The sequence below is a fragment of the Thunnus thynnus genome, chromosome 10 (assembly GCF_963924715.1).
Source record: "Thunnus thynnus chromosome 10, fThuThy2.1, whole genome shotgun sequence".
In the NCBI taxonomy this organism is placed as follows: domain Eukaryota; kingdom Metazoa; phylum Chordata; class Actinopteri; order Scombriformes; family Scombridae; genus Thunnus; species Thunnus thynnus.
This window is the reverse complement of record NC_089526.1, coordinates 25,096,326-25,116,635: the sequence shown is the minus strand read 5'-3', so window position 1 is coordinate 25,116,635 and position 20,310 is coordinate 25,096,326. Positions and strand designations below refer to the sequence as shown.

Below are 20,310 nucleotides of genomic sequence, written 5' to 3'. Positions count from 1 at the left end.
AACACAACTCTGTTCTCCTGCAGTAAACGTTCATGTAAACCAAATAGAACATGGATTTACTTGAGACATGCTTGTTTTAACTTAACAGACCTATAACTTCCAAAACTCCATCATCAACTTTCCACAAATTTCTGTTTACCACAGGTGGCGCAGTCGCTCAAAAGACCCCTGGCGTCTCCTGTGATCGCCACAGAGAGTAAGCGACCCTCCATCATTCAAACTGTCTCTGCGCCCATGCCCACATCCAAGCTGGCGTCACCTAAAGTGCTGAGTTTCACAGTTGACCCCAATAAAACAGCTGAGCAGCTATCGGTGCTGAGATCCAGCTACACACAGTGTCCTTTCCCTGAGGAAGATGAGGTAAGAATAAGTGAGTGAAATGATATTTTTTTGTGCCTTGCCATATAAGTCCAACATAGAAGGTTTCTAGGCAGTGTTATTTTTGTGTCAGCTTTTATGTTTTAATTTAGTGTTGTTGCCTTTTTTTAAAACACAAGACTGTCACTGATAAACACCTGTGGTTATTGTTTTATTTTATGTTGCATCTTGTCGTGTGATAGATCTACAGGCTGATAGAGACCACGGGGCTGTCCAGAGGAGAGATAAAGAAGTGGTTCAGTGAACAGAGGCTCCTTAATCTCAAAGGTATTTGGTGTGATCAGTGCTACACATCAAAAACGATGAAAAACAAGCTCATTTCAAATCTCTGCAAAATATATCAGAACAAACAAATCATACTGAGAAAGCAAATTGTGCTTAATCATGGTCAGTAGTCGGTTAATAATGATTTTAAGATCTGTGTTTGTGCTGCTGTGTCATTTTAGTAATATCACATACACACACGTGTTGTCTTGGAAAAGCATTCTTGGTCCTTAAAGTCTCCCTCTGCCTCTGTACCTCTTGAAGGTGTTCCTCCACCCCCTGTGCTGGTGAAAGCAGAGGTGACGCCAACACCTAAAGATGGCTCCGTAAAGAAGGCGGTCCCCAGCCAGTTTCCCCTGCTGGAGAGGGTGAAGGGGAAGTCATCAGAACAGCTGAAAGCACTGGAGGAGAGTTTCCAGAGAAGCAGCTCTCCAACTGAGACAGAGCTAGGTACTCTAGATTGTTTTTGCTAGCTTGGATTGTTGTTTACAACACTTGGTAGCAGGAAAGATGGGAGACGAGGAAGTCATTAAAGAAAAGTGATGGCTAGGACTGGGACAGTTTTGAGATATCAGCAGATCAGGATTTTTTAAAAAAGATAAATAGTGAATCTTTTAATTATTTTATTGTGCATGCTCTGTGGTTTTTATTTGTGCCAGAGGGGAGTAATAAAATATTAGTCACTTAAACATGTGAAACTACAGCATCAGAAACAATATCCTTTTCAGAAATACTAAACTGGCAAAGTACTGGCATGTATGTAAACTGACATTAACGTAAATTGCTACTAACTGGAGAAGAAACAATTCATGGGAGTTTATGTACAGGATGCTTATCTGTGCATTCAAACAAATATCTTTTTTACTTAACAGTTTCTTGATGGACTCATCTCTAGTCCTAAATTCAGATGCTCTATGTGAGGGCATAATATTTGCCTCTGTCAACCGTGTTGCACTCCGGCAGCTCTCCACACATATCTCTTTTTAAGGCAAAGTTTATGTTGTGAAGTTGCTGAGAGATTATTACAGAACTTTCAAACTACTCATCAGAAACTTTGCTTCTTGAAGTAAGACAAATTGGGTAAGACTCAATGGTCGCATTAGCAGTTGGCTGTGTTCTTGCCAAGTCTGAAATGCTCACTTTGTAACTTAGATGTTAAATTACTTTAAGGAAATTCAGTCGTGTTTTTTTTTTCTATTTATACAAGTTCACAGCATCTGACTTAATTTTCTTTCACCCAAAAGGAGCTGGTCTGTCTCTGGAGGGTGCCTGCATGACAAGAATAGCAGAAATGTTTTTAATGAGCCCATTTGAAGTCCCCTAGAGGGAGACTGAATTCCCAGGCTTCCAAAAAACATCCACTTATAGGTAACACTGTTCATCTGATCCACTGAACTCTGTTCCGCTGCAGACCAGCTGGCCCAGGAGACCAGGCTGTCCAAGACTGAGGTGGACTGCTGGTTTTCAGAGCGCAGAGCACTGAGGGACAACATGGAGAAGGCTTTACTCACCATGGCCTCTAAGAACACCGAGGACAGAGGAGACCGACCGGGAACGTTGCTCAACGGGGCTTCTCATCGCGAGCAGGACGGGAAACCCCTCCGCTCCTCTCCTCACCCGCCTGTCCTCTCCTCTTCCTCCTCGTCTTCCTCCCCCCCTGTGCTCGCAGCCTCTTCTCCTCATCCCCCAACCCTGTCCTCCTCTGCATCTCCTCCGATCCTCACCTCGTCGTCCTCCTCTTCTCCCCATCCTCCCATCCTGTCCGCCTCCACCAGCCCGGCTCCCATCACAAGCCGCTCCCTCACCCTGCTCAGAGAGGTAAGGCGAGGTCAACATCACCGCAGATTACATAACAATGTTTTAAAATATACCACAAGGTAGAACTTGAATACTCTTTTAATTGCAAATAGGTTGGTAATGGTATCATGAGATTAATGAGTTGCAACTTTTAAAGAGATTAGTCGATGAGATGGCACCTTTTTAATAGAATGTGAAGTGAGATGTTGTGTGAAATTAAGGGATTCATTGTGAGACAGTATTGTAATGGTGCTTGAAGAAAAGCAGTGTGATTGACATAACATGATAAGACGGGCTGACACCTGAATATCACAAGTGAGATAAGACGGTGGGTGACCACCAGGTCAGATCTGACAAACTAAAGGAAATAGTCGGATACTTTTCTAGACACAATACTGCTCCAACAGGACTTGAAAGCCTTTAAATGGAACATAATGTGCATTCATGTGATGTCTTGAAAAGCCTTAGTAGAGTGCTGCAGATGAGTTGTTTCATGCTGTGTAACATATTGCACAAGCACATGCTGTCAGTCAATAGTTCCCCTAAAAAAGTCTGCCATATATTTAACCTTTTACTAATCTAATCAATTACTTTTTTTAATTGATTAAAAAATGTACGCATGAAGTTTCATATTGTTGATCAATTCTAAGTGTGTCTTAACCATAAACTCTATCAAAAGGCTTTGCAAATATATGCCCTTTTATAGAAAATGAGACGCAAATGTGGACATTAGTGTGAGAGTAATGAGATGTAGTTGAAATCTCCAAAAAAGGTAGTAGGTGGGCCTCGGGTTCACTTTTGTCAAAATTTGGACATACAGTACCAGCCCAATTTTGGACACACTGTCCCATTCATTTGAATGAGAAAGTATGTCCAGACTTTTGACTGGTATTGTACTTCTTGATTTTCCCAGATTGTTGATGTTTGCATTTTTGTTTATTCCATAGTCTTAATAAATCACTTTGTTTATATATCAGTTAATTAAATATTCTTTTTATGATGTTAACATTTCGTGTCTGGTCCCATGATCTATCTTGACAGATGTTCTGTCGAACCCAGTGGCCGTCTCCTGAAGAGTACAGCCAGCTGGAAGTCCAAACAAGCCTGGGACGTACTGACATTGTCCGCTGGTTCAAGGACCACCGCTCGGCACTGAGGAATGGTGAAACTCTGGACTGGATGGAAGGTTTCCAAAACCAAAACCTTGTTGAGCAGCAGAAAGCAGGCCAGGAGCAGAACGGGAACAGTTCTGAGAAAATCCAGAGCGTTTCCTTGGAAGCCAAAGCTGTAAACGGTACATTTTGGAGGAGAAAATTAAATAGTGTTTTTTATATATACCATATGTTTCATATTATATGTTTTATACATATGTTTTATACATCTATCCTTATTTGACCTTGTGCTCTCTCTGTTTTTGTGCACATTTTAAATCCCACAAACCTCGGTGTAGTGGAGGAGGCTGGTGAGAACACAGCAGCTGCTACAGAGCACTCAAAACTGTCCGACCAAGACAAAGTCCAGTGGTTGACAGACAGACTAGCTCACAGCGTGACGGACCTGAGCCGTACCAGACCAGACCAGACCAGTTCTAGCACTGCTGACAAAGGGAGGTGGGTGAAAAGAAGGAGAGGAACTGATCTTTTGTCTTTTTTCTGTCCATATTTATTTTATGGTGTGATAAATATGTTATACAGACAAAATAAAGGCCAGCTCACTGCCAATTTTTAGATTTTCAAAGGATCATTTGTGAAAGCAGTCTAAAAACACAGCACTGTTTGGACATATCAGGTTTACTTAAAGAAAATGTTCAGGAGGGATTGTGACATGTGACCGAAATAATATCAAATTGATTTGTAGATGCTGAATTACTCCATTGTTTGCGCTTGTTGAATGTTGCATCAGATAGATTTTCATGCATGGTTTATGGCATCTTTCACAGAAATATTATTACTGCAAAACATAAAAAAAATATTTCTTTTGATCTAGTTTCCAGTTCCTAGAAGGAATCTGTTTGTGTTTAAACTTTGTGTCTGTTTGTTTGGCAGGTGGGTAAAGGTAACCGTGGCGGTGGGGGAGGAGAGTGAAGGAGGATTAGAAAGACAGCGGCTGGCAACAGAAACTGATGTTCTGACCTTGGAGCAACCTGGGAGGGTCACTGGTTGATGGTAGGTGAGATCTTTTTTTTTCTTTTGCCATGTAGGGACATAGCTCCATAACAAGCTAAATATTACATGTACCTGATATATTATGACCTTGTGAAGTTTATCTGGCTAGCATGTTAGCAAAGTATAGCTTGTTAACACATCTAGCAGGCACAGAGCAGCATTAGCATCCATTTGGTCAGCTGACAGATGTATTGAGAAACACATTTCAGCTTGATATACTTATCTATGTTCTCTAGATTAGTCACTGACTAACGTCTATCTGCATGTCCGGTTGGGTGCAGAGAAAGTAGCATCCAGAGGGTTTATCAGCAGAGCTTTTTTTAATTTTTTTTTTTATCTGAAAACAGCTGCCTGCTGCATCTTGAAACAACACTGAGTGCTGTGAGAGTGAACCAAAACAGTAAAGTTGCAGCCTATAGAACCAAAACAATGAGCTGAAAGATGCTAAAAAGCTCACTTGAGCCGAGGGGAAGTGCGGAGTCAGGTGATTATTCTCTGATGATTCATGCAGCTGTAAAGGATAAGAGAATTTATTACCTTTGTACCGATCACAAAAGGGTTAACTGTGAGTGAAACCAAGAAGATGAGTTAGACATAGCTGCTGCTGTGCAGGCTCAATGCATGCAGGGAGAGGCTCCAGGTCCCTGTGACCCTAAACAGGAATAACTGGCTATAGAGAATAGATTGATGAATGATGTTCACTGTGGGACTTGGCTTAAATAAATACATGAATAAATGGTGAACTGTTCCTTTAAGATGCCACAGCTGCAGCCTCCATCCACCTAGGAAGTTATTAGTGTGTAATTAGCTCCGATTGGTCCTTCAAACCAATGGCATGCTGGGATGGCAGGATGATATTTGGACCACACCATCATTAGCATCGAAGATGTAGACAGATGCTTGCACACACACACACACACACACACACACACACACATACACACAGTGTTACTGTCGCAGGAGGCAGAACTAAGTGTATGTAGACAAATTTCTTCTTCCACTTGTGTAGCCAATATTGTTTTGTTTTCACTTGATAGGAATCACATTTGCAGTTCATATCTGAGTTTCATATAATAAAAGGGGGCAAGCAGGGCACCTGTGTATTTTTTGACAACAACAAAAATAGTGTTACGATGGATTCCAAATTTTATTTGTTTTGAAATAAACAAGAAAGCTTGATAGTGAATTTAGGTGGGTTGATTTGAAATATAATCTGTAAACAATATTAATAAAATAGTGGCATGCCTTTCCTCTGCTCATATGAGGAAGAACTGTGTTTTTGCCATGAAGACCAAAGAGTTAATTATTTATTTCAGGAGGAAGAAGGAGGATGTCTTCCCAGTGATAATTATGGGTCAGCAGATAGAAATTGTCCAGTCTTATAAATATCTTGGTGTCTACTTGGACACTGAGGTTGTATTCAAGAAGGCTCAGTCAAGACTATTTTTCTTGAGGAAGCTTAGATCCTTTGATATCAGCAAGAAGCTTCTTCATGTTTTTTACCAGAGAATCTTTAATGCTGTGCTCTGCTGGGGAGGCAGCATCACTGTGGATGATAAAAACAGGATCAATAAGATGATCAGAAAGGCCGGCTCAGTGATTGGTCTTACCCCAGACTCACTTGAGGTCACTGGAGAAAAGAGAACAAGGGCCAAACTAAAATCAGTTCTGTACTTTGAACTTTTTTATAGTGTTTTTAATGGAGTCAGAAGCTCATTCAGTGAGCGACTAGTGACGTCTCATGAGTGAATGACTCAGACGGTCTTTTGTTCCAGCAGCAATTTTTTAATGAACACTTTTAGATGTGGTTTAGATCCATAGCACCTTTCAGCTGTCTATCATGTCTAAATGGCTTTATGATGTTATTTATTTGTTGTGTAACGTGAATGTATTGTCTATAGTGTTTGTTGTCTGCATGAGTTGATTTGGTGGCAAATGAGTTTCCCCTTTGGGGATTAATAAAGTTGTCTAATCTAATCTAATCTAAATTGTAAAGAAGTACTTATATGTGTACATTGTTTCCCACCTCTGAATGAAAATCAAATGATAAAGGTAATCCTATAGTTCACAGGAGACAGTTAAAAGCAACTTTTAACAGCTCAGAAAATATCCTTTCCACTTCCTATATCAGCAAATTCTTTTCTTTGTTTACTTCAGATAACACACTTAAAGTTGAGAAATCTGGTTAAGACAACTGCTGATTTATACTTGGGAGGAACTTTTACGATACCTATTTTCAACAACTGTAGGAGAAAGAGCCTGTAAATAACGGACCTTTTTTTGAACAACATAGCAGCGAGCCAGCGTGCACAATACCAGGAGCCCGAAACTGAAGCAGTTAAATGGAATTCAGACATCATTCATTTTATTATTCACACCTGTGCTACTGTGACTTGTCAAAATCTCTTCTGTGGAAAAAGCCTGTTGTTGTAGATGCTTACTGGTTTGGAATTATGTGAAATATTTTGTTGCCAAACTCGGTCACAGTTACACCAGATAAACTTGATGAGTGAGTTATTCCTGGTACAAGGTCAAATAATAATTTACAATGCTTTACCAAGGCTCAACCTACCCTCTAAAGAGGCTACAACTAAAGCATGGGAAGAGAAATAAGTTGTTCATATATTAATTGATAAATAAATAATAGCTAGGGATACTTTCATATCTTCTGCTCATGCCAAGTGTAGTCTAATTATTATTGGGAGCTTCTTAGAACATAACAGTTAAATTGGTTTCAACAGAAATCCATCTCTTATAAGATAATCCTTGTTTTAGAGAAGACACTAATTTAAATTTATAGTGAAGCAGTGACTTGCAGAAATGACAAGAACACTACATCTGGAAAAAAGAGAATCACTTTGAATAATAAACTTTAAGAAAATGGAAACAAACCATTTCCTGTCTTGAATTTACTAGTCCTAATACATTCATGAAGTGCTTCATATTTAGTGGGTAGCTCAAGGTGATTGGAGGGTGAGTGTTTTCTTTGTTAAACAGGTCGATCGACATGCTTTACAGTCACAATAAAAACATTTCACTGTCATGTGCTTTGGCATCTTGGTGAGCCCTGGTGTTAATTTGAGTCCCTGTTTGTATCTGATTCTGTTCCAGATGAGATAAATCACTGACTGCTGAGTCACCGACCATCACGTTACAACTCAAGATGACCAAATGTGGAACCAGTGATGTAACTGTCTGCCTGTGATGTCATCGCAAAGCGCCCTTTGGAAGTTCCACTGTTGAAAGCACCGATGTGTGGTGCAGACGCTGACATGAAGAGGAGTGCCAAAGCTGGACTTGATGCATTGTTCTTACTACTACTACACTTTTTTTTTTCTTTTTTTTAAAGAAACATCCATGTAAATATTTTTCTGTATTGCAAAAAAAGGAAGAAAAAAAAAAAAAAAAGGTTTGTACAGTTTTACTGGGAGGGCAAGTTTTGTTACATTTTTTAAAAAAAGAGTCTGACTGGTGCCCCGAAACCTGGAATGTTTTCGTTGTTGTTTTAAGATCAAAGTGTATAATAGTCTGTTATTTGCTGAAAATCAGTCCTATTTTTTTGAAAATCATAATTTGTCACTACTCATTGTGAGTAGTATTTGATGGCACTTGCATATATCCGCGTTGTAGTAATAGATATTCTCATGCTAGGCCACTTGATCTCCAGCTTAGCTGTTCAAACTGGTAAGAAACTGTTAATTTTTTTTTTTTTTTTTTTTTTTTTTTTTTTGCTGCGTCACTTTGACTCGCCCTCATAAAAACGTGCTGGTGATGGAACAGAAATCACTCACAAGTTGTAGAGGGGCAGTTAGAGGGAATGAATGTGCTGAGAGCGCACGACGGCCAGAGAATGAACACAAGCAGCCACATGCGCAGACCAAGACAAACCGCATTAGGACAAACGAATGAATTAATGCACTGTACGTCCTAACTTCTAGTGTCTTTTCTAATCAGCTGGTGTGCTCTTGCATCAGTACCGGGCGCATGTTCAAGAGGCTCAAACAGTACAGAATGTTCTTTTATTCTGATATTGAAATGATGAATCGCATAGAGAAGAGAGTGTCTGTTCGATTGCACCACGCTGCCTTTTCAGCTTTCTTTATCTGACATGTCCTGCCTGCCTCAGAACTGGGTCGAGTACAAGCTGATAATGATGATGATGATGATGGTTTCAGCTCATCAGCTCTTTGTTTTAAAAACTTGAAATATTCTTGACTGGACTCGCCAAGAACATTGTGGTGCAAATGTTTTTCACGCATGTTAAAATAACCGAAGCTCCTTCATTTAATTCAGATGGTTCATGAATTCTTAGGTTACAGAGATAAATGATCAAACCTGTGCTGATTTTTTTCCGGAAAACGGCAAAAGAATTTGAAATCTTTGGCAAATAATCGTTAACTGCTTGCATGAGCTTCAAAATTTCATATTTCTTAAAACAGCAAATTTTCAAGATTTAAAGGGATATCTGTGTTTTATCGGTTAAACTGCAACCCCCGCACATCCTTTTGTGCAAGCACAGAGTTGAAAGTTTGAAATTGAACTGTCATTTTGAATCGACCTGGTCTGAAGAGCAGGTTTCTGGCTGTTTGCTGGCTGAATGTCTGTTGCTGCTGTTTTAGTTTCATGTTCAGACAAGTATCTGAGATACTGTACATTTGGTTGGCTTGTATGGAATACCGCTTGCATTTTCATTTTCTACTTTTAGGTCTGCTGTAACTCAATAAATACACAACCAAACTGTAGAAGCACGTCTTGTTCCTCCAGTATAAACTGCATGTGTCAAAAATAGAAACATAAAGCTGGATTTGGAGAGGAAGACTGGTTATGATTTCTTATTTACTCAAGTACAAAATGATTTTGTAGAAAATAAGTGAAACAGTGCAGAGACATCACTGCTAGACTGTACACTGGCTTGTCAGGTCACTTTTTTTCTTTTACAACTTTACATTCGGGCCTGTTTGAGGGTTACTTTTCCCCTTCTATGATGTGATGCATTGGAGGACATTTTTTATTAAACACACTTAAGCAAACCAAAAAATAATCTCACAATTTGTTGGCCAAGACTCTCTAATAGGACTTGATTTTGATGACAGGAAACATGTTAGTGCAGCACTTATTCTGTACATTTGGAGATAATTACACACTTTTTTTGGTATGTTGCTAATTGCAGGTTAAATGGAAACTCCAGCTGTCTGTATATTAGTATATAACAAAAACCCACCATCGTCAGTTATTGTGTGTTGCAATTTTTCAGTTTAACATTAATTTTTAACCTTTCTGGAGCACAAACACTTGTGAATTGGCTTGAAAAAAAGAATTCAAAAACCGACAGACAGGACGGACGTGGACAGTGAGATAATTGACCAGTCAGACTCCATCATCCTTTCAATAAACAATTGTTATATTTACAAAAACAAAAAGGAGCTAAACCCCATCTTTACCTCATTTTGTTGAAGATCAGATCATAGGACAGAAAGATGAGGTCTGCGCCACAGAGGCTTAGAAAACATTTTACACCCATGTAAATTCAGACCTGGAAACAGCGCTCTCTAAATAGCTTTGCCCATGTTCTGCAGAGGGATGTCTGAGAGCACACTCCCAGTACGTTGGTAATTACAAAGTAATCTGATACGGCCTCAAAGAGAGAGAGAGAGAGAGAGAGAGAGAGAGAGAGAAAGGAGGGAAAGGAACACAAGAGCTGAAACCAACAGAGTGCTGGTGTGCAGCTGCAGCATCTCCTGCCTTGACAGTCCAATGGCAGGGTACGGGGAAAAAAAGGGGAAGGGTAGCTGGAGGAGAAGACAGAAAGAAAAAGGGGAAAGCTCAAGAATCATCGCATTAAAAAAAAAAAAAAATCTGTTTATTCATATTTCCTTCTATCTGCTTCACATGGACAGTAGTAGTAATAGTATAGCTGGCTTTACTTGGTGAATTGAGCCAGACTCTTGAGTCCTGCTGTGCTTTAGTGGTTAAAATGCATGCTTCCTCAAATTTCATCTTGTTGTATCATTTAAAAATAAACGTGAATGTGAATTAAAGTCAGTCAAATTAAAGTCAGGGTTTTTAATTCCCTCAAACAGGGAAGAATGTGAAGCAGCAAGCATTTTAACCTGAAACATCAACTGCACAGCCATTTGTATCAGGAGCAAACAGGGTGGGGGCGTAGCTTTCTCCTCCTCTCATTCACCCCCCAGACGAAAGCCTTGGCCCCAGTTGTGGCGTCCTCCTCCTCCTCCTCCTCCTCCTCCGCCCGCCTGCTCCTGGGCAGCTGGTCTCCTGCTTGGAGGAGCTCCAAAGCCCGACACCCCTCCCCTCCTGTTAGGGAAGAACCGATACCTGGAGAGGGTGAGGAGAGAGATGTGCAGAGGGATGAGAAGGGAGGGAGGGGTTAAAATAATGCTCTTAAAAAACATTGGAGCATTTAAAATCCCTAAGAATCCCCCAGGTTTGCAAGCTGGTGATGAAGCAACAAAATTACATTTCTAAGAAAAAATCATTTTGCTTTTGGGGCTTTTTTTTTCTTGAGATCTGAGCACATGGCACCACAGTTACTCGCTTTATGACATAAGTTAGTCAAATGGTGCAAAATACACACACACACACTTAGAAAGGTTTAAAATAAACCCCAGTTTTATTTGAATATCTGCACCAATATCTGCAGGAATGTGAAACCAAAACTGAATGCAAATCATTTCCTTGTAACACTGCAAGCTGGAATAACAGCACAAAGCACAGATGGTTAAAGTTGAACCAGGAAGTAGTTCTACAAAATCTAATGAGCATTAACAGTTTGGGTAGACGCCTTTACATTTGTCTGTCTGTCTTAGTTTAGGTAATATAGTAAAAACTAGTCGCACCAGCCAGCCAGCTTATGTTAACATTTTGTAAATGCAAAAACATAGAGAAGAGTCAAAAAGTCAGTAAAGAGCAACATTTATCTTAAGTTAGCAATCATAAGTTAGCATTAGCCACCTTGGTCATATCAGACCAGCAAAACCCCTGAATGCACTGAAATGAGAAAGGGTGTGTTTTATTGCTCTCGCTCTCAAGCTGCGTGTAGCAAATCCTCGACATTGCAAAATCTCAGCAATGAAGCTGGTGAGTAAAATGATACCACTAATAGGAATACAGGCCAGAAATCCCCCCCCCCCCACCTCCCAAAAAGACCCAAGTTATGGAGTATAGTCACTCGACAAATATTTCTTTTAAGCTAGTTTCACTCTAAATGTATTCTTACTTCCTTAAAGAAAACAAACCATGAAAGGCGTCATTTCAAGGCAAGACTAAAACAGTGCATATACACAATACACACAGACTTACAAGAACTCTGGTGTGGTGAGGAACGAGCGTCCTCCCAGGTCCATGGGGTATTTGAACATGAGAAAGAAGTACAGGTGACCCACCAGGTTCCCGACCAGTTCATCCACAAAACTGCACAACAACAGCACAGAGAAGGAGTTAGATTAATCAAACCTCACAGAGACGTCATCATCACTGGTGTAACACATTCAATTCAAACACTTAAACATATATACGGCTGCTTATTGAGTCATTTACTACTTTGAATTTACATTTACAGCGCAGCGTGTTAAAGATATCACTATAAACTGTGATTTTGACTCAGCTGACTGTAATAACAGTTACACTAAATAAAACTGCTGTCAACAAATGAGACACGAGAGTGAGGAGTTACTTACGAGCCTCCGATGATGAAGTTGAAGAACAGGATGACCCAAGGTAGATAATGTGCCTAAGACAGAGAATATGTAGACTATCATTAATATGAGCATCAGGATTATCTTCATGTTGAGTAATAAGAAGGTTTCACATCCAGGTAGTGAAAATACCCAAGACCTAAAACATCCAATTCAGGAGATAACTAGTCAAATAAAAATAAAAAAGAGGCAACTTTTATTTGATGAGCAAGGACAGTCTATACCATCAAACTTATGCTTACTGCTATTTTATGTGTTCTGATATCACTGTGACATGTTAGATACCTAACACTGTATACTACATAATTATTCCTTCTGTAATGTAATGGGTGTTGACAGTAAAACATGAGGTACCTTGAATCTTGTTCCGAACCAGAAGGACACAATCGTGTCTTTGTTGAACTGAGCCCAGATGTACAGAACTGACATGATCAACGGGATCATCAGCAACTGAAAACAACAACATGAACAACAACCTGTGAGTCTCCAATCATTTTCAAAGCTTGAGGTTTATTTAGATTAATGGTCACAACAGGACCAGTCTTGATTTTTTCAAGTGCGATACCACATAACATCTGAGGGGTGTTTGAAGAAAAGCAGGGCTTATTGTGAAAATCATGTCATGAATAAACTGAAAACTGACTTGTTTTTCTCGAATGAGTAATATTAATTTTCTTTGTATTCTACGCACCAACATGTGTACGTAGGCACATCTGCTGGCTGACCAGACTATTTCTTGGTTGGGACCAGTTCCTGGAGTCTCAACTGGTTGCCTGGCAACTGGTTATCCAGCAGTAGTGTCATACTAAGCGTACAGAGTGGTATCGATCTTCTCATCTAACTCTCAGCAAGAAAGCGAACAATTGTATTTCTCTAAATGTCAAATTTGTCTTTTAAATCTGGTTGAACTGGTTTAACTGGTGATCCTGCTTCATGAAACACTTCTAAGATCTAAAAGGTGATGATTGCAAACAACTGCCATATGCTTTATATACTATACAGTGGTCTGAATTTCATGGTGTGGAATAAATAATAAAAAAATAAGAGGAGGATTCTCACCTGCATGTTCATCAGCAGCCCAGTTATCTACAGTTTCAGAGTCAAGGACAAAAACCTTGTGGCTCAGAGCGATCACAGCCGGAGCCGTAACATCAGAGCAGCTGGTGACTGGAAGGTGGCCAGTTCAAATCCCCACACCAGCTGACTCTCACCTGCCACTTCTGCCTCCTCCCCTTAAGCAAGGCATCTGACCTTGGCAGACATTTTTTTCTCACCCAATGCCACAAAAAACTGAACATTTTGTTTAAAAGGACCAGTGTGTAAGATTTAGGGGGATCTATTGGCAGAAATGGAACATAATATTCATAAGTGTGTTTTAATTAGTGTATAATCACCTGAAAATAGGAATTGTTGTGTTTTTGTTACCTTAGAATGAGTCATTTATATCTACATAGATAGCAGGTCCTCTTCCACAGAGCCTGCCATGTTGCACCTCCATGTTCCTACAGTAGCCTAGAACGGACAAACCAAACACTAGCTCTAGATCTTTCATGTTTTTCGCAAGTTTCACGGCCACCGTAGGTTCTCCTGCACACTTGGAAGAGGAGGGTGATGCATCGTTTCTTCTTTGCATCGGTAAAATCCAATTTATCTACATTAGTAGAGGCCCTATACCTTTATCATTTAGAAATGTGACCAATAATTTGATATTTAGATTGATTCCTCTGAACTGTTTCTCAAGAGCGCTAGCATGCTACAGCTAAGTGGTGTGCTGCTAAAATGTTCTGGGTGGAACCAACCCTCTAGAATTATTGTTCCGCACGTCTGAGTAAGTGGATTATTAAACTATTTTGACAGTAATTGTTTAAGTCACAGTGTATATGCATGTAAACTGGAGGCAGAGAACACTACACTACAAAGGACTTGTGAAAAGGCCTGTTTGTGAAAGGTCCAAGTGGTTTTTTTAGAAGTAAAAAAGAAACGGCATAAATGAGATGCTTACTGAGTTGCAGTATTAGAGAAAAGTAAAAAATGCACTTTTTTAGTTAATTTATGATCTGCTGTATGCTTCAGTAATAAAATCAAATTCTCTGTACCATATTGAATTGCATCATTATTTTGCATTGCATCGAATCACATTGTGTTGAATCAAATCACATGGGATCACACTGCATTGCAATAGGGGTGAATCATATTGTATCGCATTGGTAGTTGCTTCATATATATCTTTAATGTAACGGATTGTTGGCGATGCATCGAGATGTATCTCACATCAGCCTCAGTGATGGAAATGCACATCCCTACACACTGGTCCTTTAAAGGAGGTTTAAGCAGAATAGGATTTTGCCTAAATTTGTCTTGTACACGTAAACAAGAAACGTCTAAAAACCCAGACAGGCTGACAATCAGAGCTGAGCTCCCCGACAGAACAGCAAAGTGTTGAGATGTGGGCCGAGCTGTACTGCCGGTGCTGCATGTGACCTAGATTAGGTTTCTCTGCTCTGCAGGGGTAGACCGACACTGGGCCACTGGCACAGAGCCACCCTGACATGGCACGCTGCTGCAGAGCGAGAGAGTGGGGTACAGAAAAGACAGATGAAAGAGAAATTCAAAAGGGGCAAAGAAGGCAGCAGAGATAACACTTTATCATGTACCCAGTTTAAATAGAAGGTTTGAAGGGGTTTGGCATTTTTATGATGCCGGTCAAAAGGATACAACAATGCAGAGCCAGTTGAAGACGAGCATGAAGATGTAATCTGCGGGTTTGCCATCGAACGCCCCTGGAAGACAAGAACAGCAAGGAAACACTTAGCGTGACAAAAAGAGCATTCGGTACACGTGACTGCATGTGTGTAAACCACTGAGGATTGCTGTCTCACCTGTCTCTAGCCGACTGGAGTAGTGGTAGAGGAAATACAGGTTGACAAGGTACAGAAACCCAGTATTAGGGTATACTGGAAAATATAGGGTGGCTGTCACTGGTCTCCAGAGCTGAAACAAACAGAACACGGACAGATTAATTGAACAGAAATGGAGTTTAGCAGTCAAGGATTTCTTCAGCTTGTCTGACACGAAGCAGCCTCAAGAAGGGACATGTACCAGCCAGAAAAGATTTCTTTAATGCAAGGTCAACTATTATCCATATCACTGCGGCTTCTGTCACGCTGGAGCCTGATTAGTGGTTGTGTAAGAGCTCACTGCAATCCAAGTTTTCAAAAACCACATCATCAGCTACTTCTTCATCTTTCTGATCCAGACTTTCAAGACTCTGCTAGTAACACATGCGAAATCTCGTGTGGATTGCAAACGGTAACTTCTAAGCACTCAAAAAGCGGCACCAGACAGTTGGTGTTTCTCTGTAGTGTCGGTTACCTTCAAAGATTCAAAGATTTGGTTTGGTGGTAACAGAAGTCAGATCAATACAGTAATTAAGAGGTGACTTTTAAGGGTGATGATAGGACAAAAGCATCTTTTGTGTGAAATTACTATTAATCAAGGGGAAAATGACAGGACACAATAACAACACAATGCTGAAGTTGAGTGGAATAAAAGTGTAATCGTGCATAGGCTGTAGCTAGATATGCTGCATGGGAGCAACAGCTTTAGTCAATTAATTAAATAGTCACTCGACAGCGCAACAATTTTGGTAATTGACTACGACTAATTGTTGCAGCTGTTTAATCGAGCAAAAATGCCAAACACTCTCTGGTTCCAGCTTCTCATATATGAGGATTTAATGCTTTTCTGTCAAAGTCTTTGGATGTTGGGTAAAACAAAACATTTGATTGCTGAGACCTTGTGATGGGCATTCCTCGCTATGTTTGTAACATTACATAGACTAAACGATGTCTCAGTTCACTGTAAAAAATAATCAACAGATTCATCAACATCTGTTCACTGAGTATTCATTAATATGTACTGATATTGTCCACGTTTCCCCAACAGATGGATTTTTGAATTTGGAATATATTTTCCATGGTTAGTTTTTTCTAAAATGGACTTCTGTGACAAGCAGCTCCTCCCGTATGATAAGTCAGTATAGCAGTTACAGTGATGCTAATTGGGCTGACTGAAATTAAACAGGACAGGTTCACTTTCATCTGTCACAAGAGAGATAGCAGGACTTGCCAGCTATTGAAAATCAGTGTATGGTGGAGGAAACCTCATGGGTCTGGAAGGGATATTGTAAGTGGTTATACAGTAGTAATATATTTCATAATAATGCAAATAGTCATGGTCTTCTCTTGTAGGTCAGGTGTCACAAATATGAACAGGAACCACAAATCCAGATTACAGTTTTTCACATTTGCTTACACACTAAAAGTGGAACTTGAAACACAATCACTGAAACCTGAAACTCACGTACCAAATCCATCAACCGAGTCTGCAAAATTGCAAGCACAATGTCTGCTTTACACTCAGTTTTCAATCCTAAATCACACTTTTTGCAAAACACTACACACAGTTCTCTACATTAGGAACAACATTCAAACTTCAAATCTCTTGTGTTCCTTTAGAAACACCGATCAAAATGCCAACCTTTATTAACCAATTGGCAACACACACTACTCACATGTGTAAAGAAATAAATAAAAAGGCCACAGATGAGCTCTCCTGTTTTGATGGAAAATGGAAGTCAATGGTGAAGCAAGAGCTAGAGGTCAAGGAGTGAGAGGAAGAGGAGGACGAGGAAGGACAATTGTCTCAGATGAGATCAGGGCCACATTGGTTGAACATGTGCTTTTCCATGCATTGAGTATCAGGGAGGCTGGACAGAGAGTTCAGCCCAACCTGAGCTCCTACATGGTTGCATCTATCATCCGTACAATCAGAAATACCTACTATCTACACCATGCTGCTGCTCTTTATGCATTTATACTGTACTATACTGCAGTCAGACATATCAGTAGGCCCATGTTACTCAGTGATTGTTGGTCAATGTTACAGTAATGTCATTTCATACTGAAAATATACATATATACATACTGCTTACTGTAACCAATCACATCATATTTTTGGATCTTCTGCAGAAATGAGAGACGAGCCATGGTGAAGACACCGGCTGTTCACACCAGAACAGAAGACCGCTATTGTGAACATGGTGGTGGCAAACAATCAGACTATGAGAAATCCAGATCTACATAATTGCAGACAACACAATATTCAATAACATCCACCAGGTGGGCTTGTCAACATTGGGCCGTGTATTACAGCACAACCAAATCCAGATGAAACAGGTCTACAGGGTGCTGTTTGAGCGAAACAACAGGGTTAATGAACAGCACTATGAATATGTGCAAGCAAGTACTATGCTGTGAATTTACTATCATATCAGCACTGTGTAGACACATTATAGTACTGTAATCCAGTGTATTTGTGTTTCACCATATTGACTGATCTAGATCTATTTCTCATATTGTCTTATCTGTTTCAGAGTCTTGGAGCTGGATGCTGCTGCAATTCAGCATTTTTATATTTTTATTGACGAGGCTGGCTTTAACCTAGCCAAAAGAAAGGGATGGGAATGGAAGATTATTTTGCTTTTTTTTGTCTTTTTGTGTTCAGAGTTTTAAGAAAATGAGCCAAAGATTCGGAAAACATGTGTAAACAACTGTGAAAAACTGTGATAATCTACAGTAAATTACAAGGCGAGAGTCAGTCTCTTATTTGTTGCCAAACGTCAAAACTTAACAATAGGTAAATAGGATACAATAATACGCCATTGAGCTGTAGCACTGCCTGAGATCAGTAACCTATTGTAACTGTCACCCCAGCTTGCTCTCTGGCAGGTTAAACAGCACACAGGCAGACTGCTCTTTGTCATTCAACAGCACAGAGAGTGTAATAGGTGCACTGAAACAGCTCAAGTAACCAGTAACAGAAGAAGTATTCAGACAAAGTAAAAGCAGCAATACAACAAGTGTAAAAATACCACAAGTCCTGCATTCAAAGGCTTAGTTAAAGATCCCCTCCAGACCTGTTATGTGATGTATATAAAATACTCTGAATAATAATTTGTGTTTGATGTGTTTTTTCCACAAAAAAAGTTCAATTATCTTATTAAAATCTGTAAAACTACATCTCCTCCTTCATTAAAAACTCCAGATTCTAAAAATATGCAAATATTTATCATTTCAAAAGTTTTCCTGCTGAACACAAGATGTCTCCTATTTCACTGTCAAGTCCAGTCTCCGTGTCTGTGCACTGGAGGCTTCAAATTTCCACATCACTCTTGTATAAATTGAAGGCCATACTTATGGGTTATTGTTACTGCTACAATATTCCCCTTTGAAATGTAGTGAGGTATAAAGTAGCTTGAAATATATTCGTGGCCTGGCCAAATACTATACTACTACTATTACTACTATACTAATACTATTAATAATACAATCTAACATTTTACATTAACATTATGGCTACACGACCTTTTCTTGTTAGATAAATGACTATTTTTGTTATTCAGTTATATTTACAGGAGGTCTTGTTGAATTTTAAAGTCCTAACGTTACCCTGCTGCGTCTCGCTCTCTGATTGGCTGTCACACAGCTCAGGCCTGTTGAAGCTTAGCCACCTGCTAGCTAACCCAGCACATTCAAAACACAACAACCGCAGTTTTTAGCGGCTCCTCCGACACGCACAGGCGAACACAGGCCAAGGGACACTCACGTGAAATCTGTTAAAGAATAACTCCGGCGCCAGCAAGAGGTTCCTGGGATCAACCAGCCCAAATTTCCCTATAAAGGGAATAGCGATCGAGGCAGCAAACCAGGACCGGGTGATGAACGGGATGCTTCTGAACCAGTCGCCGATGTCTGACATCTTTCCATAGGGTTTCTGATAGATTATAACCCTGAAATACGCTTTAGAATTAACTAATATCCCCCCAAAAACGCGACCCCTCGTTGCTCTTAAACCAGAAATGCTCCACTGCTAAGTTTACATGACGTGGCTAATCATGAGGAGCTAGTTTTACTAAAATTATGTTACTGAGAGGAGAGCACACACATCCGGATCAGCTTTTCAAAGTAAAACCAAATATAATACTACAGTACTACTGCTAGAAGTTATCAGCTGATCAAAAATAAGAGACCCAGGAAATGACTCAACCATTCACATACATATACATCTATACATTTACACATACTATGTAAACACATACCACAAGTACAACAATACTGGTGCAAACAATACCAGAATACAAGAAGATTGTAGGTGTATAAACCAGCTAAACAATGAAACCAACAAACAAGTTCAAATTCTTTATTGTTACGTCTCATTACACAAGTATAAAAAAGTAAAAATCTTTGGTTTCAGCTCCTCAACAATGCAGTAAAAAAAACTTAAAATAGTAAAAGCAACAGTAATAGATAAGAATATAAACAACAAGAGTATGTGTCTTACCTATATATATGAATAAATATCTATATGTGTATGTAGAAATATATGTGCTTATGTATGTGTGACATCAGGCAAGAAAGAAATTTACAAAGAACGAACAACTGAAAGATCAACACTTTTTTCATTTCAAGGAGAATTATTGCTAGTTAAGATATGGATGATATGTTGACAGTTGGTTACATGTGCAGCTATATGTAGGGCAGAGGTTTCTATTTGTGTAGTGTTGATTTAGGGGTGTTATGTTGATGTTTTGGGGTTTTTAATTGCTGTGTGGTGTGTTTAATGTACGTTGGGTGTATGCTTCATGCTTATATTCTTATATTTGTATAGCTTATGTTACCTATGTTACCTATGTTACCTCATGTTTATGCCCATATTTTTATATTTTGTTTTTCAATGTAAAGCACATTGAGCTTACTTGTATTGAAATGTGCTACATAAATAAAATTGCCACTGCCATGAACATTCAAGCCTAAATAATGTTTCTCAGAAGAGATGGATGACTTAACTTCTATTTGTAAGGAAAAATAAGAAAAGAAAGAAAGAAAATGTCATTAACAACTAATGTCATTACTCAAATATTAAAATACTTT

General features: G+C 39.4%; 2 protein-coding genes across 4 annotated transcripts in view; one reads left to right on the top strand and one right to left on the bottom strand.

Annotated features, from left to right (window-relative positions):
- Positions 1 to 10,419, top strand: part of zhx2a (zinc fingers and homeoboxes 2a) — a 30,159-nt gene extending 19,740 nt beyond the window's left edge. For 2 of the 3 annotated variants that reach the window (XM_067602262.1, XM_067602263.1), the window contains 8 exons: positions 145 to 360; positions 561 to 645; positions 907 to 1,092; positions 2,054 to 2,460; positions 3,481 to 3,733; positions 3,890 to 4,049; positions 4,485 to 4,604; positions 7,716 to 10,419. In XM_067602262.1, the coding sequence (XP_067458363.1) occupies positions 145 to 360; positions 561 to 645; positions 907 to 1,092; positions 2,054 to 2,460; positions 3,481 to 3,733; positions 3,890 to 4,049; positions 4,485 to 4,602 (1,425 nt within the window). In that variant the 3' untranslated portion in view covers positions 4,603 to 4,604; positions 7,716 to 10,419. Of the gene's footprint in view, positions 1 to 144; positions 361 to 560; positions 646 to 906; positions 1,093 to 2,053; positions 2,461 to 3,480; positions 3,734 to 3,889; positions 4,050 to 4,484; positions 4,609 to 7,715 lie in introns of all 3 variants that reach the window. The other variant, XM_067602264.1, reaches the window with a different exon arrangement.
- Positions 9,985 to 19,314, bottom strand: derl1 (derlin 1). Its single transcript, XM_067602266.1, has 8 exons — positions 18,986 to 19,314; positions 15,199 to 15,310; positions 15,035 to 15,099; positions 13,379 to 13,405; positions 12,674 to 12,769; positions 12,302 to 12,354; positions 11,925 to 12,035; positions 9,985 to 10,940 (listed from the first exon to the last, which is right to left on the bottom strand). The coding sequence occupies exons 1-8, from the start codon at positions 19,136 to 19,138 to the stop codon at positions 10,784 to 10,786; spliced, it is 774 nt and encodes a 257-aa protein (XP_067458367.1). The 5' UTR covers positions 19,139 to 19,314; the 3' UTR covers positions 9,985 to 10,783.
- Positions 19,315 to 20,310: the final 996 nt, after the last annotated feature.

Bases quoted from the DNA above. Each gene is read 5' to 3' on its own strand.
- derl1 (XM_067602266.1), bottom strand. From the start codon at position 19,138: ATGTCAGACATCGGCGACTGGTTCAGAAGCATCCCGTTCATCACCCGG. The intron at 15,311-18,985 runs GTGAGTGTCCCT...TGTTTGTTTCAG, and splicing joins TATTCTTTAACAGATTTCAC to CTCTGGAGACCAGTGACAGC. The intron at 10,941-11,924 runs GTAAGTCTGTGT...CACCCTCTCCAG, and splicing joins CTCACCACACCAGAGTTCTT to GTATCGGTTCTTCCCTAACA.